The sequence below is a fragment of the Littorina saxatilis genome, linkage group LG3, assembly GCF_037325665.1.
Source record: "Littorina saxatilis isolate snail1 linkage group LG3, US_GU_Lsax_2.0, whole genome shotgun sequence".
In the NCBI taxonomy this organism is placed as follows: Eukaryota; Metazoa; Mollusca; class Gastropoda; order Littorinimorpha; family Littorinidae; genus Littorina; species Littorina saxatilis.
The window spans coordinates 62,417,581-62,444,201 of record NC_090247.1 but is presented as its reverse complement, the minus strand read 5'-3'; the positions used below and the strand labels follow the sequence as shown (position 1 = coordinate 62,444,201).

Below are 26,621 nucleotides of genomic sequence, written 5' to 3'. Positions count from 1 at the left end.
TTTTGTGTGTGTGCGGGTGTGTTTACTGCGAATGTGTGGATTGGTGTGTGTATGTGTTTGTCTGTCTGTCTGTGTGTGTAAATCAGCCTGGCGGAGTGTATGTGGGTGTGTGGGTGTTTATTTGTGTATATGGCCCAAAGTCAGAATAGGTGTCCATTTTTGTGACATACAAAATCAATTTTAAAAATGAACATTTTCTTTGTTTTGAAAATAGACATGTATTTTAGAGCATAAATACGCAAGGAACACCTATGATTTAAGAAAACTCATTTGTTTGATCACTTCACAGATTCAGGTTTAAAAGTTTGCAGGAGTTCATAACTTCACACCGTCACAAAATTTAGACTTGTTAAATCATTGTTGCTACATGTATTGGGTCTGTTTTAGACATCTGAGCAAATTGCTACAGCAAATTACTTTGCATTTCAAGCAAGTTAAACTTGTTTTTGCCACGCATGATGCAGATGTGAACTCCATTAATGGGAAGTTCATAACTTCACATAATTTACTTTTATTGGTAAAATAAATTTAATTTATACAGGCAGGAAAAAATGTGTTTTGTTTTTTAATCTGAAAAAGGTGAGCTGGAACATGAAGGTAATTTTTGAAGATGAAGTGTGGAGAAGATTTTTTGGTTATCTGTATTATTTATAGAAATTAATATTGTCACAATTTTTTCACAGCAAATATTGGCATAAGTTATCATTAAATCTACAATTTTGCTGTTTTTGTGCAAAATGTGCTTGAAAAGTACCATCAAAAGGATTTCAATACACCAAAATGTTTGTCTGACTCAAAGAGTTGGCAGAAACTGAAAGTATTTTTAGAATGTCCTAGGAGTTCATAACTTCACACCGTGACATCACAAACTATGGCTAATTCAAACCAAAGTAAGAAAGTGCATATGCCATCTTATTTTCTCTCCAGCTACTCTTTGTAATCAACATACAACTAAGTAATAAAAGTAAAACATTTGTGAAAACAAACGATAACAAAAATCATAAAATGTGAGCGTGCGCATAACTTCACAAGAATTTTTGTTATGTTGGTCTCTAGTACAGTTACTGTATAATATATTTGCAAAACAATGACAAACTGAGAACACAGAGTTGTAGTATAGGCTAAAGCTGCACTTATATTACAAAATCAGATTTTAATTGCCAAAATAAAACAAATTGTTTGAAACTTGTGAAAGTTCATAACTTCACATCAATCACACATTTATACTAAAATAACTAACTAAAGTCTCTTGCAAATAATTCTAAACAAGGTTTTGTTACTTAATGATTTACTTAACCAAACTCAGTCATGAAAACTGTTACCGAAATCATTATTTAGTTAGTGTTTATGTCAGCTGACTGTGTGTTCATAACTTCACATCATTTATTTAACTGAAAAGCTACGTACTAAAATCTGCTGGTAAATTAAAATAAAAATGACATCAAACTGTAACAGCCTACTCTGGAGAAGAGCAGCACATCATTTGAGGTAGTGTTTTAGTGTAGTAAATTAATTATTTTGTATAAATCATACTCATGGCATGTGTTCATAACTTCACACCGTGGGGCTGAGGGTCAGTTGATGTGAAGTTATGTACACCGTGCAGTCAACCCAGATTCATACTGGAATTATCAAAATGTAATTTTGAGGGTTGATATTCAGAAAACTTCTTACAAAATGTCCAGATAAAGTCAAATGTACTCTTTTGCTATTAACAAGGCATTATTTTAAACACGCCCTTGAAAAATGAGCTTGAGTTATGTGAAGTTATGAACTTCATGACAAAACGGCTAAGTACTTCAGAAAGAAACAGTCAGCAGCCAGTAGATTCTTTTTGTGATGAAAATCATGGTACAGTGTAATTTGGAAACTGAAAATAGTCATTTTACATATATTTTGGGTTTTGACATGAGTTAGTAACTCTCACATAAAAATAGTGCGCAAGACACAGAGAAAATAGCTAATTAAAGCATACTGCTTGACTTTAGTGACAAAAAATGCTTAGTATCTAAATCTAATGTACTTTTATATGCAAAATTGCTGTTCCACTACAACCTTAACTTTCATGGCTAGCATTTAAGGACAAAAAAACACTCTCAGTGGAGATAGTAGGAAAGTTCATAACTTTCTCACAAGAATTTTTTATTTCTCAATTACTCAAACACCAATGAATGAACTTGATGCAAACTTTCAGTGTGACTGCTGCTAGTGGATCCAAATGCATTACAAAGCTAGGTGTTCCCCAACCAGTCAATTTACTCTCTTTATAAGGCAAAAGGTTGGAAAGTTCATAACTCTTTTTTCACAAGAAAATCTGCACGTAAACTTCAAACTACTTTTGAACATGCAAAAACAAGTCAAACAACCCTTTTTATGTTTTATACCTCTGCAAAACATACTGTAAAATACTTTTTTACAAAAATATATCAGGTTTCAATCTTTAATTATTATTTAGAGCTGATCAGTGAACAAAAATGAAGTCTTACGGAAATAGTTATGAACTTTCTGTGAAATTTTGTCTCCCCATTTTCTGCAGGCTCACTGACAAAATTCAAAAAATTTGCTTTGTCAAAGGTACATTTGAGTTTTACTGGCTCAGTGAAAACTCATTCATGACATTCTGTCCCATAAATATGACAGAGTAGACCATGTTTCAATATGCTGTAAGGTCATGTCACAAAAAATGGCCAAAATATAGTGCTGCTGACTTCAGATAATGGCGACATTTTCATTAAAAACAACAACTGAGCACACAATGTTTCTCTAGGTGTGTACTTCATACTTTTTTTTACAAGTCTCATTAATCTTTACAAGGATTTTATTTTTCTTTGATGTACAAATCAGGTTAGAACCAAGGTTGCACAGCTATTTCAGCTGTGGACACCATTTCAGACTTAAGGCCATATTAGGTGTTGTTTCATAAAAACTTTGTAATGTAAACGACCCGCAAGTGATGCTCCGTCCAATTCATTTAAAGTAATGGCCAAGTTTGGGCACACACATATATAGGCATGCACGTACGCACACACCCATTTACACAGACAAGCAGACGCACAAACACACCCGCACACACACAACAACCTGCCCACTTACACGGACACAGAGAGACACACACACAAAAACACACACATACAGTATATGGTCAAGAATCTGTCAAGGAGTCTAAAAAGTGTTACAATGCCGCGCGCGTGCACACATATACATCACCACATTGTCCTACAGAAAGAGAGAACATGAAACAGGCAGACAGAATGAAGAGCAAACTCCAAATCTCTTCTCAAACTAAAAGTTCAATTCACTCTGCTCACAGCGACACCCACACAATGACAGCAGCAGTTTCAACACTGGGTATTGTTGCGGACTTTAGTGCACTGTCCAAGATTTTTTAAAGCACGAAATGCATGATGTTCGAAAGCAGTTTTGCCCTTCTTTGATATGTGACGTTGTACCTAACAATCAGTTTTGAAAACATTCCTCTGCGTGACTTATCTCGATGAGGATAGGTGAGGCAGTTTCTAAACCTCCCTATTGTTAACCAACCAAAGAGTAAGACTGGTAGGAGTTTTCCTCCGAAGGCGTCACACTCACACGGTCTGCCTCGTAAATGTTCCCCTTTCATGTTGCTCCTCCATTCTTAGTATTCACGATTTGTTTTAATACTACTCACATGGTTCACAACAGTTTTTCGTGTTAATTTTATGATTGACAAAAGGCTTGTCACAATAGATTCAACAATGACTTATAGTCATACTAGTCATAGACTCATACTCATCATATTCATAACCAAAGGGACTGACTCAGTTACAATTACAAGAGAACGTTAACACTAATTACTAAATTAGTGACTAATTAGTGTCAACTTCCTCTTAAGACCGTGTGAGTGTGACGCCTTCGGGAGGTTGGGTTGTTGGTGATGTTTGAAAGCTAATGCAAAACAAAAAAATACGGTAACCCGACCGACCCTATTTTTTTCGCGCGACCCTAGACTTTTTTGGCATTTTGGGGGAAAAAAATATCTTGGTTTTTTTTGCAAAATAACGTAAAAATATGTTTTTTTGGAGAGAAAAAAAATAATAATCCCGACCTACCAACCCTATTTTTTTGGCCTATGTTACCGTAAACAGACCTTTTTTCTCTTTTTTTTGGGCCTAAGAGTAAGACTAATAAAGAGTGACTTTGTTATTTTGCAGTGGTCCAGTTCAGTGCCTGTCCTGACACTTGGTCAGCACTGTGTCTGTCATAGATCTGCACACCTGAGGACATCATTGTAACATCTTTCCGTCATACATACAAGGACGCAACTCGTGTCAGTAAGTTTCCAAACTTTAATCATAGTTTCTCAAGCACTTGGCACATAGTGCGCATGTCCTGTGACGTATGGTATTTGTCATGCTTTCCATGCACTCATAAACAAACGGGTTCGTTCAAGTTTAGAACTTTAATTTCAGCTCAGGAATCAAACATGTCTTCAAGCCACCTTGTGCTAGCTCCCAGAGAGTGCTGGCCGGAAACACGTGACATGTGAATAGAACAAAACGTATCGTCTCGGCGAGCCATGTATGATACCATGACAGTATTGCAGTGATGTACATTTTAGTCGGTCTCCGGTCTCTGACCGATCCAATTTCCCCAGGACCTATAGCTTTAACCCCAGCAGGACACAGGTCCGATTAACCTACAGAAGAAGTGGTCAAGGGTCCGATCGTTTTTGACAATGAAGCGGACATGCGGACTGTTCAATTTTCAAGAGGAAAGCTTGTTTCGGGTTTGCCAAGCGAAAGTAAACACTGCGTGAGGAAAGCTGGTTTCGGTTTTGCCAAGCGAAAGTATGCACTGCGTGTGACCAGTTTGTTGAGTGAACGAGGCACCATATGGGATCTGATTCTTTGAATTAATTTATCCTCAAGTTGGATCAAGAAGAAAAAAAGAAAACCGAACCCATATGGTGCCTCGAGTGCATTCATTGGCTCAGCAATAAATCGTTTAAACCAATGGGAACCACCCGTGCATGTTCGCACATGCGCAAGGCATTACTTTTCGTCATAATATCCGGAAAAACACAGCAGACGTTGAGAGAGGATTCAGTGCACAGAACTTGGTGTGTACGGCTCGAAGAAACCGATCGTGTGTCAAAACCCAGGACATGATCCTGAAAGCAAAACTTGAGGGACCCGCAGAACGGTCAGATGCCTACCTGAAAAACATTGTTGACAGATGGGCAGTGAAAAAAAACCGACAACTGTTCAAATAACTTTGAAATGTGATTCAATCCTTTGAGTATCTAGTCATGACAGTCGCGGAAGGTGGAAGAATACGAATACGAATACGAATACGAATACTTTATTATCTCATACAGAGAAATTTCAGTGTGGTGCACATTAAAAGACAAAACAAATAATAAGACAACAGATAAAAATACCATACGAAGCATACTACACTCGCGCACGCATATGTACACTAACAGGAATAGTAACATGATTCCAAATAGGTTAAAAGTTTAACGCTAAAAACTATCATTATCACAGGACTAGATATGTCATTGAACAATATTTATCACAGGACTAGTCATTCGAGGGTTATCACACTCATTCATCACAGAAATCAGTGCATATGTTCACCGGCACACATACTAGTTTTAATTAACTTAGGTATTTAAAAAGCCAATTGACTTTGGAATAAAACTGTTCTTGGTTCTGAGCGTGCGGAATCTGGGAGTGCGGAGGCGACGTCCTGAGGGCAGGACCTCAAAGTGGTGAGCGAGCACATGACTACTATCCTGGATGATGCAACGGGCCTTTCGCACCACACGTCGTTCATACAGCACAGTCAATCCTTCCTGTCTCACCCCCACAATCTTACCACATGTGTTCACCACCCGCCCAAGCACATTCTTACTCTTCACACACAGACCTCCATACCAGCAGATGAAAGAGAAAGTGAGAATGGATTCAATGAATGAAGTATAGAATGTTTGGAGGATGCGGCTGTTGATGTTCAGACTTCTGAGCTTTTGTAAGCAGTAGATTCTTGACTGACACTTCTTGTGGATAGCTTTAGTGTTTGAGGAGAAATTTAGTTTGTTGTCAATGACTGTTCCGAGATATTTGTATTCAGTCACTCGCTCAACTTTCACACCATCTATGTACAAATCTGAAACTGTAGCTGGGTTTTTGCGAAAGTCAATAACTAGCTCTTTTGTTTTTGTTACATTTAGGGCTAAATAGTTATCTTTACACCAGGAGCTGAAATTTTGAACTTCAGAAAAATAAACAGAATCAGAGTCAGACAGGTCTTCAAGGGCAGAATCGTCAGAATATTTCACAAGAGGGGTCGTAACAGTGCCTTGACAATCGTTAGTGTATAATGTGAACAGAACTGGAGACAATACTGTGCCCTGAGGGGCTCCAGTAGAAGTACTAACTATGGATGAAAGTGCGCTATGGAAACGGACGGACTGGGTTCTGTTCACTAGAAACTGTGTGATCCAAAGGACGAGTCTGGGAGTGACGTTGAATTTAAACTGAAAAATCTTTTTAAATGCGGTGTTTTTGTCCTATTGAAATTGTAATCTCAGGACATTGTGTCCTATTGATTTTCAGTCTTCAGAACAATTGTCCTAAAGGCTGCTAGAAAAATGTACATCACTGGTATTGTTATGATGCGCATGTCCAACCTAGTGCCCTTCTAAAGCTCGCTAATCTTAGTCGCCATGCAATTAGTCTTTTGGGCTCATATTCTTTGTTAATCTAACCATGTTTGCGGTGTTTTAAGGATTGAAACACTTAGAAATGTTCCTCTTCATATTCCTCCTGATAAAGAATGTTGTGGAATGAAGTTAAATGTCTGCTTGTTCACATTCTGGTACGTCAGGATGTGTGCTTCTCATGTGTATGCACTCTTGCCAAGCACAACATAATTACGATGTTGATGTAACTCAACTCTGGCAAATCGTCCGGATTTGCTGACCAGCACCTGGTTGGAATGTCATACGGATCATTCCCGTCAATCTCCAAAATCTTCTGGTGGTATCGCCGCCTCTCCTCTGGCTCTGGTAACAATCGCTCAGAATATTTTTGCTTCTCGCCCGGTCGCTGTTTCTCCATCTTGCTTTCGACAATGTTTTGCCTGAGGCAAGGGAAGTCACTCCGGATTCTTCTCGGAACGCGTCAGAGCTCATAGCTGATCTCACTGATTTGCTTCTTCAGCTCTTTGTTGACCTGGTACGCTTTTTCATCATACTTCACGTTTTGATTGTCCTCTTTGCACCTCGGCAATAGCTGGGTAAGGCAGATTTAAGGCACTTTCAACGTGTGGTGGGTTCGAACCCCGGCCGGGTCATACCTAAGACTTTAAAATTGGCCATCTAGTGGCTGCTCCGCCTGGCGTCTGGCATTACGGGGTTAGTGCTAGGACTGGTTGGTCCGGTGTCAGAATAATGTGACTGGGTGAGACATGAAGCCTGTGCTGCGACTTCTGTCTTGTGTGTGGCGCACGTTATATGTCAAAGCAGCACCGCCCTGATATGGCCCTTCGTGGTCGGCTGGGCGTTAAGCAAACAAACAAACACACGTGTGGTGGAAGTACGAAGCAGTGGCCACAATCATCGACGACAGCTCTTCTACGTCACACTTGCAGACCTGGGAACCCATACGATTTCACCGTATTTTGTATGCATGATTGTCTAGAATACGATCAGTACGGTCAGTGGAAAATAACACGACGAGAAATATTCTTAGACTACTTGCATGATTACAGTCATTGTCAGTAAACATTTGAAAGAAGCTTTTGTTTTTAAAAGTATAGGTAAACATAATTAACGGTGCGACGGACACGTGTGAAGCATGTTTGAATCATGGGTGTTCAAATGCTGTGTGGAGTACACTCATTTTTCTGAAAATACACCAAGTTAGTTTGAGAATACTCACAAGTGCAAAACAGGGGTTCCCAGGTCTGCACTTGTGTACCTTGTCATTGTCGCCTATCATGATAACTAGTGTGTCTCAGGGTTGATTTGACGAACCTTCTCTACGAAATTGCCTTGAGTTAATTCCTGTGTCTTAGCACCGCCAATGCCACAAAAATACACTTTATGAATTATGGTCTTCCATAAATTAATTTATGTTACGAAATTCTTTTCAATATTTGTTAAAGGGTTTTCTCCCCATTACCTCCAACCACCTTCACACAGTCATACTATGAACAAAGACTAACACACTGATTGATGATTATTGTCGCTGGTTTCACTCAGCGACTGCATTTTTGAGCAAAAAATGCCTCAAAAATGCATTTTGATGTATACATCAATCAAAGAACATATATTTACAACATCAAATTTCTGGTATTCAAAGTTCAGCATGCAAGACAGTTAAGTGTCACATTATACCAGAAATTCTGTGAGAGCGGGGTTCGACTAGATGTACACTTGCACTTTGTTTTATCACCCCCGCCTTACACATAGACTAATGGCTGCATTTCACCGGCTACAAGCAGCGGTTACATGGTAACATACATGTATTTGCATGAACACAACAAAATTGTCAAAATGGTTCAAAAACGTTGGACAACACTTCCCCGTTTTCACATCAATTTGCAGCAGTGCGCTACATGGCAAACTTACTTACATTAATACAACAAACTTGTCAAAACATGGTTAAATAAACTTGGAACAAAAATGGTCTGTTTCTTATCAATGGCGGTAAAAATGGCGGTGTCAGAATAATGTGACTGGGTGAGACATGAAGCCTGTGCTGCGACTTCTGTCTTGTGTGTGGCGCACGTTATATGTCAAAGCAGCACCGCCCTGATATGGCCCTTCGTGGTCGGCTGGGCGTAAAGCAAACAAACAAACAAACAAATAAAAGGACCAGTTTCCTGACTAGTAACATGACTAATGGCTCTTTTGAGGTTGTTTTTTTTCCAGGACGGATACAATGGCAGTGTTAATCTGTATACAAAATTAGATCTGTATTTGCCATCCGAGGGCCCCAAACCTCCACCGACAATACAATGAGGTACAGTTCAAGCAAGGTGATGTTTTGGCCCAGCCACCAGTCACTCCATTCACCGTTGAACCAGCTGGAACCACTTACTGCCCCATATCCGACACTACCTGAAGCGTCGGTGTAAAGGTTAATGGTTGGAGAGTAGACAGGTAGTTGGTCCAAGAAAAGACACCTGCCATTGTAGTGTGGGGAGGTTCACTCTTACTCTCACTCTCAAACTCGATCAGACTGGATGGCGGGGTTCATTGTTTTATTACAAACCCCACGTATAACTAGCATGCAATGACAGTGAACTCAACCCTTCTTTGCCGACATCAAAACAGGTGCACAACGAACCGATCTACATTTGGATCAAAACTTGATCTCTTTACCCTATTCCTAAATTAACTGAGCGGGCATGTGCCTCTTTTTCCTGGGTCTAGCACAATACTCTGAAATCAAGGCTAAGTCTATCGCAGCGAGCGGTCAGCTGTCAGCGGAGTAGAACTGAATACTGATACTGACCACGGGATGCTATTTATACTGCTGACGCGGACTGCTCCGAAAGCGCCGTCTCTAATATTCCCCGAACGGCTGTCTAGAACCGTATGCTAGCCAAATTGTGTTTCTTTATAATCTTTGACAGCTGATAACTTTACGAAAAATGCATACATTTGAAATCGGTTTGTTGCTATAAAAGCAGTGTGAAAAATACTTTTAAATCATGTTATAAGATATAACTTTGAAAGTCCAGATCAAGAAGAAATTATGATTAATGACTCAGAATTCATGACAAATTAACGATCGAAACCCAGCAAAATAATGATTGCTAAAGTATACCATCTTGCTGCACCAAATACAATCCACTAAATTGCAAAACGAACTCCTGAACTTTCCATACATGTGATATACTTGTGGTAAAATGGAACTTCTGACAAGTTATGTGACGTAAAACTTGACAAAGAAACACAGGTCGTCGAAATGACGCGCGTGACGTCACATAGCGAGACACCGGTCAAACTGATGAAAACTTTGCTTTACCTTAATCTAAACATTTATTTATGCACTTTAACTCAAAAAGTATCTCATAGGAATTAGGAATGGAGTGCACTAAGTTAGATTTATGGAAAAGTTACAAATATCGAGATAATAGAGGAATTCCAGACGTCACCTACTGGGCGCTAAAATTTAGTTAGATAGCGTCAAAAGTTTGGGTCAAAGCTGATTGAACATTAATGCAATTTAAGGAACAACAGGGCCTTAAAAAGTACTTAACCCATTTGACCCCAGGCCAGCGGTAGCCATTTTACTATGAAATCCCATGTAAAGGGAAGTAATTCCGTCACATGTCACTTGTACAAACATTTAAAAAATGAAATAAAATGCTGTTTGAAAAGTTTGACTCACCTGTGTATTTTTCCTTGATGCACAAAACATCATTCCTTCAAATACAATTTTTTTTTTTGCAGCTACACAGCACAGGAATGTATTAAAAAAAAAATCAGAAGTACAAAATTTCACTTTCACGCAAGCACCAACATCAGTGTCTGGTCTCTTATAATCTTTCAAAACAGTGTCAGACTGTTGAAAACACACAGACTTGCAGCAAGGGTCCAACCTCCACAAAAGAAAAAGCTGCAGAAGGCTGCTACTGCAGCAGTTCCAAATGAAACTGAGCAAAACAGTGTCCCTTACACAGGTGAACTTTGCAAAGCGTGCAGCCAAAGACAGTCTACACACCATGTCCCTTTGGAGTTTTGCGACCACTCTTCTGGCACTGAATGCAGTTCTTCTTCCTGTCTGGCATCCTCACAATTGGATGTTGAGTGGGGTCAGACACAGCATGTCCCACCAGACTTGGCTGCATTTGAACTTGGCGCTTGGTGACAACGTTTCCGTGAACCAAAGCCTTGAAGACCGAGACGCGGAACTACAGTGGGTCCTGCTGGCGTGAGGACTTGGGGGCTGGCTGATTGGTCCTCTTGTAGATTATGAAGGCATTGATGAGGCTGGTCTGCACAAAGAACCACAGCAAGTACCTCCACCACTTCCTGCATGGCCGTCCAACAGGGTAGTAGGCACGGTGAGCGTCGAAGTTGTCCACCCCACCCATGTTCTTGTTGTATGTGAGAATCGGCTGTGGGATGGCTTTTTGCTCCTTCCTGCCTGCAAACAATAATTGGTTTATCAATTTGATTTGCTAGAATTATAACACAAAATTCTTCTCTGTCCATAAACTAAGAAATGTAAAATAGAAAGAGGTTTCAAATATTACCTTTGCCAGTCTGTCGAAGTGCTGACCCCACCACAGGTTGCTCATTGGTTGAAAGAAGGGCAATGGTCCTCTTGTCCTGCCACACTGTTGCCACCATGTTCCCTCTCTGCATCATTTTCACCTCTCCAACCTTCAGCCTGTCTGCCTTCTTGGTCTTTTTGTTGAAGGTAAGCTCCTTTGGCCATCCCTTTCTGTTTATTCGGATAGTCCCGCAGCAGCGCGTCTTCAGGTCCAGTAACTCGTCAGCCAGTTGAATAGATGTGAAGAAGTTGTCATGGTAGAAATGGTGGCCTTTCTCGAGAAACCTCTTTCCCACTGTCATCACATGATGTCCAAGACCACCTGCAAACAAGCACATACACATAAAAAAATTTGTATGAGAAAAACACACACACACACACACACACACACACACACACACACACACACACACACACACACACACACACACACACACACACACACACACACACACACACACACACACACACACACACACTTATGATTACAGCAAATGTCACAATGCTAGAAGAAAAAAAAAAATAATAATAAGTAAGATTTTTTTAATGAGAATAGTTACGATTATTGATGGAAACTTGCAAATGAAATATTCTGCTGTACATACCTTTCATTCCCGTCTGTGATTTGCCAGTGTACACATCAAAGTCCAGCAGGTAGCCTGTGTCAGGGTCAGCACTGCACCACACCTTCACGCCCCATGGTGTCGGCTTCGATTTCATATACTGTTTAAAAACCAGCCTGCCGGTAAATTTTATCATGGCCTCATCAATAGATATAGCCTGACCTGGTTTATACAAGTCAGAACACTGCTTCTGCATGATGGTAATGATGGGCCGAACTTTGAAGAGAGGGTCAAACCCTGGCTGTCCCCTAGGAATGTACTCTGTCCTGTCGTTGAGGTGTAAATATTATCCAATTTTCTCAAATCTTGTTCGAGACATGAGTCCTGATATGCAAGGTACATTCAGTGTGTCATCACTCGACCAGTAACATTGCACTCGTGGCAACACGTGTATTCCCATCATAATATTGATGGCAAAGTACACCTTCACTTCTTCTGTGGTAGTGGGACGCCATTTTGAATCCACCACGCCCTTCTCTGTTTGCATCTGTGTAGCGTATTTGTTCGTTTCATCAGCAATCAGTTTGAATGTACTATCAGAAAAAAAGAGCTGAAAGTAATCCAAGGGCTCAGCTCCCCCTGGCAAGCTGTGACAAACACCCGACTCGTTTTTGTAGTCGGAAGAAGTCACTTCTGAAAGCGTCGTTCCCCATTCTTGTCGAGGAAGCGGTGGCAACAGATCAACATTCGAGCCCTCTTCATCACTCATATCACTGTTGTTACTGTCCAAATCTTGTGCAAAAGCGTCAAAGTCGATGTCTAAGTCACTTTCAGCATTAGCAGGGTCGACTTTGACCAAGTCTAAGTCCGTAAATCCCTCAAAAACATCGTTGTCATCGTCCGAGTCCCCCATGAAGTCGTACCAAAACTCTGCGTTTGATCGTGTATCCATTTCGAAGTTTCAAAAAATCGCTACTCCTCTCACAGTGAACCAATTTTCAAGAAGAAAACATGTGCATAACCGGAAGGAAGTCGCGAAAACAACGAAGTCTCGTCCGCGAGAGTCTCGTTTATAACAACAACAATGGCTGCGCCCTACTGAGACACGTGTTTAGCGGCTGGTAGCGGGCGCTCCGCGGTCAGCCACTGCAGAAAAACAGCGGGCGCTGGCGGGCGCTCCGGGGCCAAATGGGTTAAGCATGAACATACAGCAACATAATGTCTATATCCACTCAATTGACATGTAAAAGTATATAAGCTTAGATTATTAACTAGCACGTGCCACTCAAATCAATCTAAAAATAGATTTCATGCGGAATAAAACATGGCCGCCGCTAAGATGTAAATATGCTGTGTAGACTAGGAGTTTGTGTCGTCTGCTAAGGGGCAGAAAGTCTGTTAGGGCACTTGCTATGGGGCAGAAAGTCTGTAAGGGCACTAAAAGTGCACAATGTTACAGTAAGTTACCAAAAATTGTAACCAAGTATGTAAATCTTCTTTAGCACCTTTTGTAAGACGTATCTTGTAATGAGGCGCTGCGACTCCTATTGTCAGATCAATGAGCCTTCGCAAGAAAGGTCTGCCCGGAAGCACTACAGCACATGTGAAATTTAGAAGGCCAATGATGGCTTGTACTTCTCTGAGAGTTGCTTTTGAACGATTCAGCAATTTGTTAATTTCTTGGGAGCAACGTTGCAATTCATCAAGAGGGAGTCTGACTTCTTGCGCCACTGAATCAATCTCATAAGCAACAAAGGACATGGTAGTACTGGGAAGAAACGGTTTTTTTTCCGGAGACATGGGGAGACCGATATCTTTACACATATCCAAAAAATTTTGTAATTGACAACTGCCTACCTCTTTTGAAACTGAAACCAAAAAGAAATCATCCAGCATGTGGACTAGGTTAATCCCCAGTTTTGTGTGTGCTATCCACGCAACCGCTGTACTAAAGGACTCAAAGATCTGACATGATTACAGGGTTCGTACAGGTTTTTTGTTCTAAATTTCAAGGACTTTTCAAGGACTTTCAAGGCCTTCTGAAGAGAAAATCAAGCACCCTCTTACCTTCAAAGTTCGCCGTAATGGGACACTCGCTGGTAATTATATACCTCCGTCTTGCACGCTGATTTAAAACACTGGATGTCAAAAAATGAATGATTTAATTTTGTCTGTTGTTACAAATGTAAGCAATAAATGTTGCTAATGTTTGCACATTTCGGCAGTATGCATACAAAAATGCAAAGTAATGTCTCAGTCAGTGAACGATTGTGTGGTTACAGAGCAGGGAGGGCTTCTTTCTTTTCTTTGAAAAGTTTGTCAAGTCCTTGCAGTTCTGTTGATTTTTCTTTTGCTCTTCTGCGTAAAGTGTTTGACTCTGCTATCAAAGGCAAACGCCCCTTCTTCTCTGCATCTTCGGCTGCTTTGTCTGCAGATTTCTCTAGAGCGGATGCGCTAAGCAAACTATCGGTCAAAGTGAGGCATTTTGGTGTCATGCTAGACTTTTGTTGATGAATGTATTGCATTTAAATCCATTATTTTAACTATTTAGCGATTGATTTGACATATTTGTTAGGTTGTCATGATAATTTTGGGTCTACAGAACACGTTTCCGCAAAAAAGTGAATTTCACCCAGATAGACACTCAGTGCCTTTTCTTCACGCTATCTCGCTTTCGCCTGCTGGAAGGTCACATTTCTGGAAACTGCATGGCTGATTTTAAATTATTTGGCACTTGATTATTAACTTCCCCTGTGAACCCTACTTTGAACCCTTCTGAAAACCCTTCTAAAATTTGTCTTGCTCCATCCAGTGGACTAATCAATCAATTCGTATTGGTGTGGGCACCACTCTTTCTCTAGCGTTTGGCAGCCCTGCCACCTTTCTGGGAGTCCCCTGGAAAGGGGGACAGACTGTTTGTTTGTCCTTCACAGGCCTGCACACTGAACAGCAGGGTGTTCTCCTCTTTGGCACTTGTGGCACAGGTGCTTAAAACAGCACTTCTCAACCCTGCAGCTACCCATCAAATGGTAAATTGTAGCAAAAACCCTTGGGAGTTTGTGCTTTTCTTCCCCCTTGACTGGCAGCTGCCGGGTTATCACCGTGCTCAGGTGGGGAGCAGCCAAGGCGTTGGGAACAAATTTTAACCGTGCGCTTGTGTACAGCGCCGGACTGGCTGCCCCCCACTGTTGCAGTCCTTGTTGTACCATCCTACGAAAAGAGCGATCGTAGCCCCGCCAATCCCCCTGTTCCTGCATGAGCAATTGAACTTGCTGAAAGTGAATTGCCAGACGTTGCCCTGCAGCTGGGAACCTCTGAGTGTAGATTGCTGCGTAGATGTTCCACGCAGCGGTCCAGCTAGATTCGTTCAGGGTGTGAGCCGGTTTGTTCGGGGTGTCCCGGATCTGTAAACTTGACCCTTCCGCCGACTTGGACACCGTATTGTCAAAAGAGCCCGGCTCCTCGCCTTTGACCAATATGGCTATGTCAATGGCTTCATTGGCCCAGATTCTGTTTTTTATTTTGTCCTCAACAAACGCGACCGGCACCACTTCGGAGGCTTGCTCACTTGTTATGCTGCGTACCAGGTTAATTGTTGAACTGGTGGGGTTGTTGGTGTCCAACCATGGAGGAGACGGCCCAATGGCCGTGACAGCAGCCTCCTGGGTCCCGAAGGCGCTGGTTTTCCTGCTGCAGGGATGCGATGGCCGCTTGGGTGTTAGCTTGAAACGCCTCTTGTCGCTCACCAAGCCGACGCAGCTCGGCGAGTACTGCAACCAAGCCGCCCTCTTCCGCCCCTGTTGTGGATGGCACGGCACTGCCGGCTGGGGTGTCTGCGGAAGACTGCGTCCCGGCAGCCAGCCGACCTCCAGTTGCTCTGGACACCTCGGCTACCTGCCGAGACGCTGCTCTCCTGGGAGGCATATTTCTGTGCATAAAAAAACAGGATATATGTGAACATTGCTTCTTCTCTTCTCTTCTTTTCGATCGCCGATCACACTTGGAGTCCAGATCTTGAGATATAATTAGTGGTCCTCTGCAGCGCAGCCACTGGCCCGTACAGCTTGTTGTGCAGGGACTCCGGCAATGGCCAGATTTCCTCTCTCAGCACCTGGTGGTTCCTGCAGTCTCGAAGGATGTGGGCCGTGTCCTGCTCTGCTTCTCCACAAGAACACATGGGGGAGGGCACAACATGCAGCTTCCTGTGGAGATTCTGGTTAAGTCTGTTGTGTCCTGTTCTCAGGCGGAAGATGACCACCTGCTGTGGTCTGGATAGCAGGTGGTAGCTGTCCCGTGGCTGGGGCGTCCTGTGCAGAGACTTAACTCTTAGCGTCCTGTACCGCATGAAACCGCACCTCTATGTCAGTCCTGTACCGCACGAAACCGCAACTCGCTGATGCCATTTGACAAGAGTTACATGACAAGAGTTACCAGCCTTCCGATGCTCTCCTGCATTGGAAAACAGCTTTAGTCCTTCGAAGCACATGGCATGGCTGCCTGTCGTTTTTTCTCAGGACTTTTGGATGTGATTTCGATTTTTGTGGACGGATTTTGTTCGGATTTTTTGTGTTAGCTTTCAAAATTCAACATGGAGACTAGTGATAGTGATAGTGACACGTCTTTTCACGGGTTTGAGGCAAGAAATGTGGAGAATGACTTCGATGGTGGTGATGATGATAGTAGACAGAGTGATCTATCAATTTCCGAGGTTTCAAGCACACACACAGCCGATTTGAGTGATTTTGAACCTGCAAGTTCGGACGAATCATCCGCAGATGATGACGTCATTGGCGAGAATGCACAATGGTGTGGAAACATCGAACAGTGGGAGGAAGATGCATTCCTAGAAAGTGTGGGCCCTACACAGCCTCTATCATACAATGCTGAAGCAGTCAACTATTTTTACCAGCTGTTTCCATTGGCTTTCATTGAGAAAATCAAGGATGAAACTGAACGTTACGCTCGCCAAAAACGGGATGCCCTTTTGGATATTACGTGGATACTTTACCTGGGATTTTACCTGTGATGACTACCTCCCCAAGAGTCAAGTTGGTGTTATTTTTAATCATAAGATAACAGTGCATGACAACCAACATAAAACACAGACACAACACCTTCATTGCTTTTTATTTTATTTTATTTTATTTCATAATGTATTGTTTACCTGAAATTATTAATTAATTAGATTGTTTTATGACAAGTAATTATCACACAAACACAAATCTTTCATAAATGCAAAGTGCATTCATTCCCCAATGGTAAAAAAAAATATCAAGTAAATCCATCCATAAACAATAAAAATATGATTTTTTTATTGAACACACCCAAATTTTGTCTCTTTTTCCCAAATCCTTATAGGATTGCACTGTGACATGCAAAAAAAACGTTGTAGGACGTTAAGAGTTAATGATGGTCTTCATCTCTGTCAGGCTCACAGGGTTGTTCTCTTGCTCATCTTCTGCACCCAGCTTTGCCATCCTGTCCGCCTCTTCGTTTCCTTGTACACCACAGTGGGAGGGGATCCATTGCAGTACTGTCCTCAGGCTCTTGATGTTGTGTAGAGCGTGTTCCAGCTGAGGCAGTTTGCTACTGGTCATTGCTTCATTCATCACATAATTTCAACCCCTACCCAGGTACTGGCATCTTGTATGGGCTCCTCTCTGAAACAGTCGTGAAACCAAGGATGATATGTCCGCCAACGCCGCTCACCATCAGGTACAGGAAGCCACAGCTCCAACCTGGACCAATTTCCCACAACAAGGAAATGATTAATATGGACTCAGTAGATCCCTTGAAAACCCCTCACACAATCAATGTTCAGGGACCCTTACACACCATAGTACATGTATACAAAGCACTCGATCGGTACCCTCCACAACATTATCAAATGATGCTGTCAAAATTCAACGGAAAACTTAACTCTTGAGTCACACACCTGACCATCATTACAACCCAATAGAATATTAATTCCTGATTCTCTGAAATTTCAAAATATATGGCCCAGAGTACATTAACCAAAACCAAAGTTTGGACTCAATAAGGCCATATAAAAGCCCAAAGTACATCCACCAAAACCAATGTTTGGATTCTCTTAAAAAATGTCCACCAAAATACCCGTGTGACTTGGAATAATAGGCCGTGAAAAGTAGGATATGCACCGAAATGGCTGCGATCTGCTGGCCGATGTGAATGCGTGATGTATTGTGTAAAAAAATTCCATCTCACACGGCATAAATAAATCCCTGCGCCTTGAATATGTGCGCGATATAAATTGCATAAAATAAAAATTAAAAAATTAAAAAATAAATCCCTGCGCTTAGAACTGTACCCACGGAATACGCGCGATATAAGCCTCATATTGATTGATTGAAGGGGGGCTGTGACCTCAGTTGACCCTGATGCTGCTCGCTGTGCCAGCCGTCGTGAGGTGGCAAGGGGGACTAAGACCTCAGTTGACCCAGATGCTGCTCGCTGTGCCAGCCGTAGGGGGATGGCAAGGAGGGCTGAGACCTCAGTTGACCCTGACGCAGCTCGTAGTGCCAACGGTAGGGAGGTGGCGAGGGGGATGTGGTCTGACATCCTGGCCCTTGGAATTGGATGTGGTGATCGTTGGTGGTGCTGTTGTCTCGATTGGGCATTTGATACATTGTTGAAGGTCCCTGCTGTTGAGGGAAGTGGGGGGGGGGGGGGGGGGGCAAATTCGTTTGACCCTCATGTCTGGCAGGTGGTACTGAGGTGTTGGTGCATGTGGCGTGCCGACTGCCTCGGCTGTTGCTGAAAGGACAGCCGTTGGTGCTCAGGGGGATAGTCCGACCCCGGCACCAATGTTGGGGATTCCAGAAGTGTCCTGCGTTGACCCGGCACCAACGTTGGGGATTCCAGAAGAGTCCTGCGTTGACCCGGCACCAACGTTGGGAATTCCAGTAGAGTCCTGCGTTGTCCAAGGCTCTGCTGCTCCTACCGACACGGTTGGCCTAGTGGTAAGACGTCCGCCCCGTGATCGGGAGGTCGTGGGTTCGAACCCCGGCCGGGTCATACCTAAGACTTTAAAATTGGCAATCTAGTGGCTGCTCCGCCTGGCGTCTGGCATTATGGGGTTAGTGCTAGGACTGGTTGGTCCGGTGTCAGAATAATGTGACTGGGTGAGACATGAAGCCTGTGCTGCGACTTCTGTCTTGTGTGTGGCGCACGTTATATGTCAAAGCAGCACCGCCCTGATATGGCCCTTCGTGGTCGGCTGGGCGTTAAGCAAACAAACAAACAAACAAACTCTGCTGCTCTGGTTGGCGAGGCAGGCAGGCATACTTTAGATTGCATGCCAGTCGGCTGGTGCCCTGTTGGCTAGGGTGAAGTGAGTCACGGTACAGCGCTTTGCGAAGGGCACCGTGTCCAGAGCAGAATGTGGTTGTGTGGTCCACAAATGTCACACCTTCTCTGTCACACACTCTGGCAAGAGCATGATTTGAGGTCAGCACCGACTTCTTGACAATGTGTTCTCCTCGGGGAGGGATGATCCCCGAGAAAAGAACACGTGTGGTGGGAATGTTTTATTTGTAAGTCTCATGCATCTGGTCCATAGGCTCTCAGTTATCGTGTTCGCCCAGCAGGTATTTACCCCAATGTGGACGATGAGAACTGTGTGCTCGAGTGGTTTCACTATGCTTGTGTTGGGTTGAAAAGGCGACCTGCTGGATCGTGGTATTGTTCACAGTGACTGCACCAACATTAAATTCACGTTCTGACAAGAGGCAGAAAAAAGCCTTGAGATGAAGACTGCAATTGCAATATTTATCTCCCTTGGTCATACAGTACATAGAACCTTTATCAGTCTATGTACTAATTGTAACAAAGTGCAAAGGACCTGATTTAAAATTAGCCAAGCTGTATAAACCATTTGTGAACTCCATCCAGTGTGCAAACTCCGTTAACTTTTTCATAGCATTATAATTATGTTAACGTCGTGTCATCAAAAAGTTGTATACCAATTACCATGTGTGTGAGCATGTCGGTTTAAAGCAACAAAGAGCATGTGAGGATGTTCAGATGTGATCATGCTTATGCATGTTGTATGAAATTAAGATCATTAAATAAGAGTTTCAGTGCAATATCAGTTTTTGTGACAGTCTTAACTGTATACACTTAGTTAACATTACTCATGCAACGGAACTTGCAGTGTCATGACCAATGATATTGTAACTTTGAACACGTAATCTGCACAGCGATGCGGTAACTGATTGTATGTAATTTTCCACTCAGTAATGGTCACTCATGGCAGGTTCCACTCTGTGCACAGTCAGACTTGCAGACCTCTTTCTTTTATCTCTGCCTCTCTCACAGATCTTTCAGTTTCAGAAACTCAGCTGGTTCTGAGCAGCTTTAACTGTTTAAGATTAATATAAATGCATTTGTACTGCACATTTATTCATACAAAACTTCTACACAAGAGAAAATCATGCTTTTAGTTTATATTTATTGTTACAATACACATGTACACAGTTCACTTTTTTTGCACATTCACAACAGATGCTTAACTGTCACTCAAATGATTCCTGGGCACATGCTGACTAAAGCACTACCAACTGTGACAATTTTGTCAAGTGTAGTAATCTGTTCACCACTACGTACAAACAGAAGCTCTGTGGGGATAGTGCTGTTCAGAATGGTATACTTGGAACACAACACACCAATCACACGCTCTATATGTATTCTTAGATGTGCCAGCTGCCAGACTTCTTGTTGATTCAATTTCTAAAGCAGTCAGTTGAGCTTTGCCTCCGGTAAAGGCAGGAATCTTTACTTCCGCAGCCCTCATCCCAACGAGTTCACATATATCAAATCCTCTGTCTGCTAAGACAAGATCATTTGGAAGAAGATGATTCAAATATCCACTCTCCTCAGTTATCTTGTCACTCGCTCTACCACCCCAACCCCTTGATAAGAATGATATATGCCCCTGTGGTGTGATTGAGATTAAGTATTTTATGGTGTTGTGCTTTTAATTTGACCATGTGAGTGCGCTAGCATCTGAAGTGGAAGGTCTCTCAGTAAAAATCTCAAAGCAGTCAATTATTGAGACACAGCGTTTCCAGGGATACTCCAAAAACTGAACTGGTAGGCTTGTCCTGATACTTTGCCGGTCAGGCCAGAACACAACAGGTTTCAGTCTGATACAACACATGTATTGTTTCATGGAAGACTTTGGATGAAGTAGTTTTTGAAACACAAAAAATATAAGCAAGATGTTGCAGGGGAGCTAGTATTCAATCTGATGTGAATGAGTGTTAACATCAGTGATTGAAATGCTGAGAGGGCACGCCTCTTATCTGATGACATACTACCACGGACAAAATTAAACACAACAGTCAGCGTCAAAAAGTCTGCCAGTCCAGTAAAATATCGGACAGAATCTTCTCGCTCTCTTAATGATTCCAGGGTCATTTCTTTGCTTGCCAGTTTTTCTTTCAGTTCACAGTTTTCCACAGTAAGCCTGTTTAGTTCAGTTCTTAGCATTATTTCTTCCTCAGCCGTCAGTGTGCTGAAAGCAATGTCGGTTTGGCTGAAAGTCCCTCCATCATCATCAGTGTCACCGGCACAGCCTAGTGGTAAGGCGTCCGCCCCGTGATCGGGAGGTTGTGGGTTCGAACACCGGCCGGGTCATACCTAAGACTTTAAAATTGGCAATCTAGTGGCTGCTCCGCCTGGAGTCTGGCATTATGGGGTTAGTGCTAGGACTGGTTGGTCCGGTGTCAGAATAATGTGACTGGGTGAGACATGAAGCCTGTGCTGCGACTTCTGTCTTGTGTGTGGCGCACGTTATATGTCAAAGCAGCACCGCCCTGATATGGCCCTTCGTGGTCGGCTGGGCGTTAAGCAAACAAAAAAAACAAACAAAAAAAATAAAAAATCATCAGTGTCAGGGGGGGCTGTTTCCAGTCCACTGTTGCTGATACTGAGCCCACTACCACATCCTTCAATGTAAACTGAAGTCTCAGTAGTTTCATCCACTGATTGGCTTGATGTGCATGTGGCAGCTGCATTTGTAACCTTGCGTTGACCACAGGCGGAAGGTATCGTCCACTGGACTACTACTATCACAGAAAGACTACAAAGTACGTCGCTCACCTTCGAGTCTTCTGTGTTCTTGGAGTCGCTTCCTGGGGAAAAATATTGTTCAAGACGGTTTGCCTCTTCCTACAGTCTGTGTAAGGTCAAATAAATACAGTTGAATGATTGTTTGAACTGTATGTACCTTTAATTTTCAGCTTCCATCCGCTGCAGGTTGTTTTTAACCATCATTTGGACGTATCTTCGTTTGCGAGCCGCTAATATCCACTTTGCGTCTTTCTGTGATAGTAGTAGTCCAGTGGACAATACCTTCCGCCTGTGCGTTGACACAGCCTGCTGTACCGGTCACTATCAACCACCTTGACGTCACTGTGTCCCAGCTTCAATGTCGGATTGTTGGTATCACGGATGTAGGCAGATGCTCCTAAAAACAAATAACATTTTACCATTTGTGCTCTCTTTGTTATCCCATCAAAGTATGCATACATTCAGTACACACATATCGCGATATAACCTTGAATGGTTGAAAACGACGTTAAACACCAAATAAAGAAAGAAAGAACACACATATACGGTTGGCAACACACACACGTACACAGTGACACACACACAGAGCTCACAGTCACACACTGTCTCACACATTCCTTATCCTGCGCACTTCATCAGGAACTTTAAACTATCAGATTGTCACCCCAAAACTGGTTAATGTTATGACAATTCGTCACTCAGTTTTAATTATCTGCTTTGTGTGCAAGCCTTCGTTCAATGACATTGACAAAAGCCAGTTTTAATTTTTTTCAATTTATTTCATGCAACGCTTTCTCAGTTTCTGTAACTAATATCGTAAAACTGATTCTCTCTCTCGAACAGAATCACGATTTTTCTTCAAAAACATACATAGGGGACGGTGGGGCAGGGTGTAATAACAGAAGCATTTTTTGCATTTTCTCACGCAGTTTTAAAGATACAAACACAAACTTGGTATCATAATGAAATTTATAGAACATGTAGCCGTGCTAAAGTGACATACAAGAAATGTATTCAAATTTGGTTAAAATATAGACGTTTAAACGCATGGGGCAGGGTGAAACGATTTGGGGGCAGGGTGTAACATCTTCTGGGGCAGGGTGAAACAATGATGTTACACCCTGCCCCAATGTTGTTACACCCTACCCCGTTATAATAAACCAGTGTTGTATCATAAAAATTTCACAAAGATGCTAGAAATTATGAGTATTCATTAGGTTATGCCGACAGACTTTCAGCTGTTAAGAAACAAAGCCTTGAGACAGTAAAATTACGTGATGGGGAAACATGACTGGCCAAAATTATACTGAAACTGTCTCCCAAACGAGGACATGGCATTAATTCACACTATACAAAGTGAAAATGGGTAAAAGGAGAGCAATTCAAAGCTACACACTCCTCTCACAAAAATGATTCTATGAAAATGCAGACAAAAATCTCCCCAGATCTGGGCATATAGTGGCAAATACTGATAACTGAAATACGACTAGAACTAGAAAAAATGCGGAACAAACGAAAATTGGTCAATACATGTACAAGAATCCACATGTAAAAAAAATGTGGATATGTCATTCCACAAAGAAAAAATCAACAATGAATGAATGATCCTGCAGTGAAGTGACTAGTTGACTAGAAATGAAAACAAAACAGTCAGAAATACAGTTATTTGCACAGGTCACAAGTGAAAAAAGCGGTTGTTCCCACATCTGCACACTCTTCGTGACACCAATTCATGCATTTTCCACACTGTATCCATTCTTCCCCAGGGCGAGATTGGCTGAATGGCTCGGTGCAAACAATACACTTGTCGGTCTTCTCCTGTCTCTGGCTCCTCTGTGACTGAACACACAAATATTTGGTACCTTAATTCACAGAATACAGGTTTTTATAAACAAGAAAAGGTGACAAATACCCAATGCAATTGACCAGTATTGGTTTCTAATTTGAGCATCAGTTCATGATTTAAAAATCTTACCTCGCGTGACATCGATTCATGCGTGTCAGCTAACGTCTCGCTCTGTGTGATTGGAGCTTGTTGTGGTGTCTCTCTTTCCAGACCGTCGTTTGTCGGCCCTTCTGCTGCTTCTCTGGCAACAAAATGCTCGTTCCCATCATGCGGGTGCCTATGGTTCTCCTGTAAATAGAGAGCGAGAGAGCAAGCCATTACTTCGCTACATTAGAGCCACACCAGTTTATCTCCAAAATGTCGGATTTGGGAAATGCTCACTTGAAGTTTTTAACTGAGGGTAGAAATCACAGGAGTGCAATTATAGTGACAAAATTCATGGTAGATCAAGTTTCGGTAGTAGTGTACATGTGCTATCAGCGGTATCAAAACGCGTCTCACAGAAAAGACAAAATCATGCTTTTTATAAAGGTATTCATTCCAAGCTTGAAAACTGTCCTGCTAAGTCTCTTCATATTTTGGAGCAAACCAGTCTTTCTATAGGAAGCCTGCAATAGCATGCACTTTATCTGACCTTCCTGCTTAGCAGTGAGAGCCAGGACAGACCTTCTTTCCTTCCAACAGCTGTGGCACACAGTTTACACCATCTCTGGCTAAGACTGTTAGAGGTAGTGGAGACCGGGGCAGGTTGGGACTTAATTATTCTGTTCTTCTCTCACACACTCATTAATGATGACAGACCGCTTAAATAAAACGCAACTGAAAGTTTATTCTCTCTTTTACAAACGGAAGCATGAAAAACTCGAATTTTTCAAAAGCACTGCTCTCAAAATGCAATCAAACAAGGTCACTCAAAATGTCCCGACCTGCCCCAAGCTGGGGTACTTCGGGACAAGCCATGGGGCAGCTCGAGACATGTCGTCCCGACCTGCCCCAAGCTGGGGGTACTTCGGGACAAGCCATGGAGAAGCTCGGGGCATGTTATTACTCTGTGTGAATGTTCAACTTTCCAACAACAAAAAGTAAGATATTGTATTAAAAGGAAACAACACCAAAATCTCAACGTAACAACGTCATTTACAGTTTGGTCAAAAACGGTGTCTGTCTTTGTGGCCAATGGGGTGTGAATAACGTGTTGTTCTTTTACTGAGTTTGTCAACGGCAAAAGTCACACCGATAGTAGGCAGTGGTGCCAATATCTGCACAGTCTTCATGACACCATCGTCTGCATGTATTACATTGGATCCAGACTTCGTCTGCACGAGAGTATTCAAAGTCTTCACCACATATGATGCACAGATCTGAAGTTGCAGTGGTTGATGACCCGAAGCCTGCTGTGGTTGATGACCCGAGGCCTGCAGTGGTTGATGACCCGAGGCCTGCAGTGGTTGATGACTCAAAGTCTGCAGGTGAACAGTCTGCTATGTTCACTCCAGCAACTTCAAAGATGAGGAGGTCTTTTGAGAGCTCTGCAGAAAGGCGGTTGAGGTAGGCTACAAGCTCAACAAAATCAGTGAATGTGATGAGGATGCTTTTGCCTCTGGCTGACGGCATTCCCTTCATGTTTCTGGCGTGGGAGTCAAACAGAAACCATCTGCCATGTTGATCTTGATGAATCATAACTGATGACTGTTTAAGAACGACTAGAGCTGTTCCATAGTCTTGGAGGGCCTTCCTGAGCGCAGCATCCAATCCAACAGCTGCTTCTGATAACTGACGGTCACTGACAACACCACAAAGAGACTGCCCCCGGTTGAAGGTAAACTTCTTGTTGAACAAATCTATGTTGTCTGGTATGTCCGAGATCAAAAGATAGCCAAATTCATTCGTAGGTCGAGCTTCCATTATTGTTTTGTATAGGAGGTCACCAAAAAGCATGATGAGAGTCAGGTCTGGCTTTTCCCAAGTGGCAATGTCCTTTACCTTGATGAAGGCTGCAGCTGAGGTCGCCATGGCAGTGCACTGCCTGCCTCTTGTGTCGGGGGAAAAAATATCTTCTCCTTGGTGGTGGGATCCCATCATAACAACCGTCATTGCAGCAGATGTCGCTTGGGGATTCAAGCATCTTCTACTCTTGGTTGCTGGTGGTTTTGCTTTACGCTTGAATGTAGCTGTTGATTCTTTCTCTTTTGGTTTGCACTTTTTAGCCTGAAGCTCTGCTTTTTCTGGGGTGTCAGTCAAAATTCTACTTTTTCCTAGACGCATGGGTGTTACTCTTCCGGCTTTTGCCGTATTTCCGGTTTTTGAAAAAATCTGAAGCCGGAAATTCCGGTTTTCCGGGTTTTCAAATAAAAAAAAATAAAAAAAACTTCGTTTCGCTAAGTTGAAATAACGAGCAGCGGTTCCGATCTGACTTTTGACACCGGTTCGCGTGCTTTCTCGGTTCGTTCCCTTGGATTTGCCGCCATCTTGCTTATTATGATTTGGTTTCGTCGGTGTCCAGAAACTTTCTTTCAAACTTGAGCATTTTGGACCCCTGCCTTTCAGGTTTTTTGATTTTTCCCAGTAACACCCATGCCTAGACGCCTGTTTGCCTTCTGCGCTTTGTCCTTGGGGGCAGCCTGTGGGTGGGGGCGTATCATTTCAGGGGTCACAGAAAGACGAGTTGCTTGTGTCTGATTCTGTGTTGATGGGAATTGGAAGATTGACACAAGAGGAACTCGGTGAGACGACTGCAGTGTGGAGGAGCCTGTGTCTACAGGAGCATGGTCAGACGTCTGCAATGTGGGGGAGCCTGTGTCTGCATGAGCATGGTCAGACGTCTGCAGTGTGGGGGAGCCTGTG

At 42.6% G+C, this 26,621-nt stretch overlaps 2 protein-coding genes across 2 annotated transcripts; both read right to left on the bottom strand.

Moving 5' to 3' along the window:
* Positions 1–7,166: 7,166 nt before the first annotated feature.
* Positions 7,167–12,791, bottom strand: LOC138961270 (piggyBac transposable element-derived protein 4-like). Its single transcript, XM_070332872.1, has 6 exons — positions 12,322–12,791; positions 11,882–12,165; positions 11,257–11,598; positions 10,916–11,147; positions 8,991–9,174; positions 7,167–7,277 (listed from the first exon to the last, which is right to left on the bottom strand). The coding sequence occupies exons 1-6, from the start codon at positions 12,789–12,791 to the stop codon at positions 7,167–7,169; spliced, it is 1,623 nt and encodes a 540-aa protein (XP_070188973.1).
* A 10,026-nt stretch (positions 12,792–22,817) lies between these two features.
* Positions 22,818–26,024, bottom strand: LOC138962884 (uncharacterized). Its single transcript, XM_070334852.1, has 2 exons — positions 23,907–26,024; positions 22,818–23,770 (listed from the first exon to the last, which is right to left on the bottom strand). The coding sequence occupies exon 1, from the start codon at positions 25,869–25,871 to the stop codon at positions 24,993–24,995; it is 879 nt and encodes a 292-aa protein (XP_070190953.1). The 5' UTR covers positions 25,872–26,024; the 3' UTR covers positions 22,818–23,770; positions 23,907–24,992.
* Between the last annotated feature and the right edge of the window lie 597 nt (positions 26,025–26,621).

What these genes read in the sequence shown, in the direction of transcription:
- LOC138961270 (XM_070332872.1), bottom strand. Translation starts at nt 12,791, where the DNA reads ATGGATACACGATCAAACGCAGAGTTTTGGTACGACTTCATGGGGGAC. An exon ending in ACTTCGACAGACTGGCAAAG is followed by an intron (nt 11,148 to 11,256) that starts GTAATATTTGAA and finishes TATTGTTTGCAG; the next exon opens with GCAGGAAGGAGCAAAAAGCC. An exon ending in TCATTGTATTGTCGGTGGAG is followed by an intron (nt 7,278 to 8,990) that starts GTTTGGGGCCCT and finishes TGCCTTACCCAG; the next exon opens with CTATTGCCGAGGTGCAAAGA.
- LOC138962884 (XM_070334852.1), bottom strand. Translation starts at nt 25,871, where the DNA reads ATGACGGTTGTTATGATGGGATCCCACCACCAAGGAGAAGATATTTTT.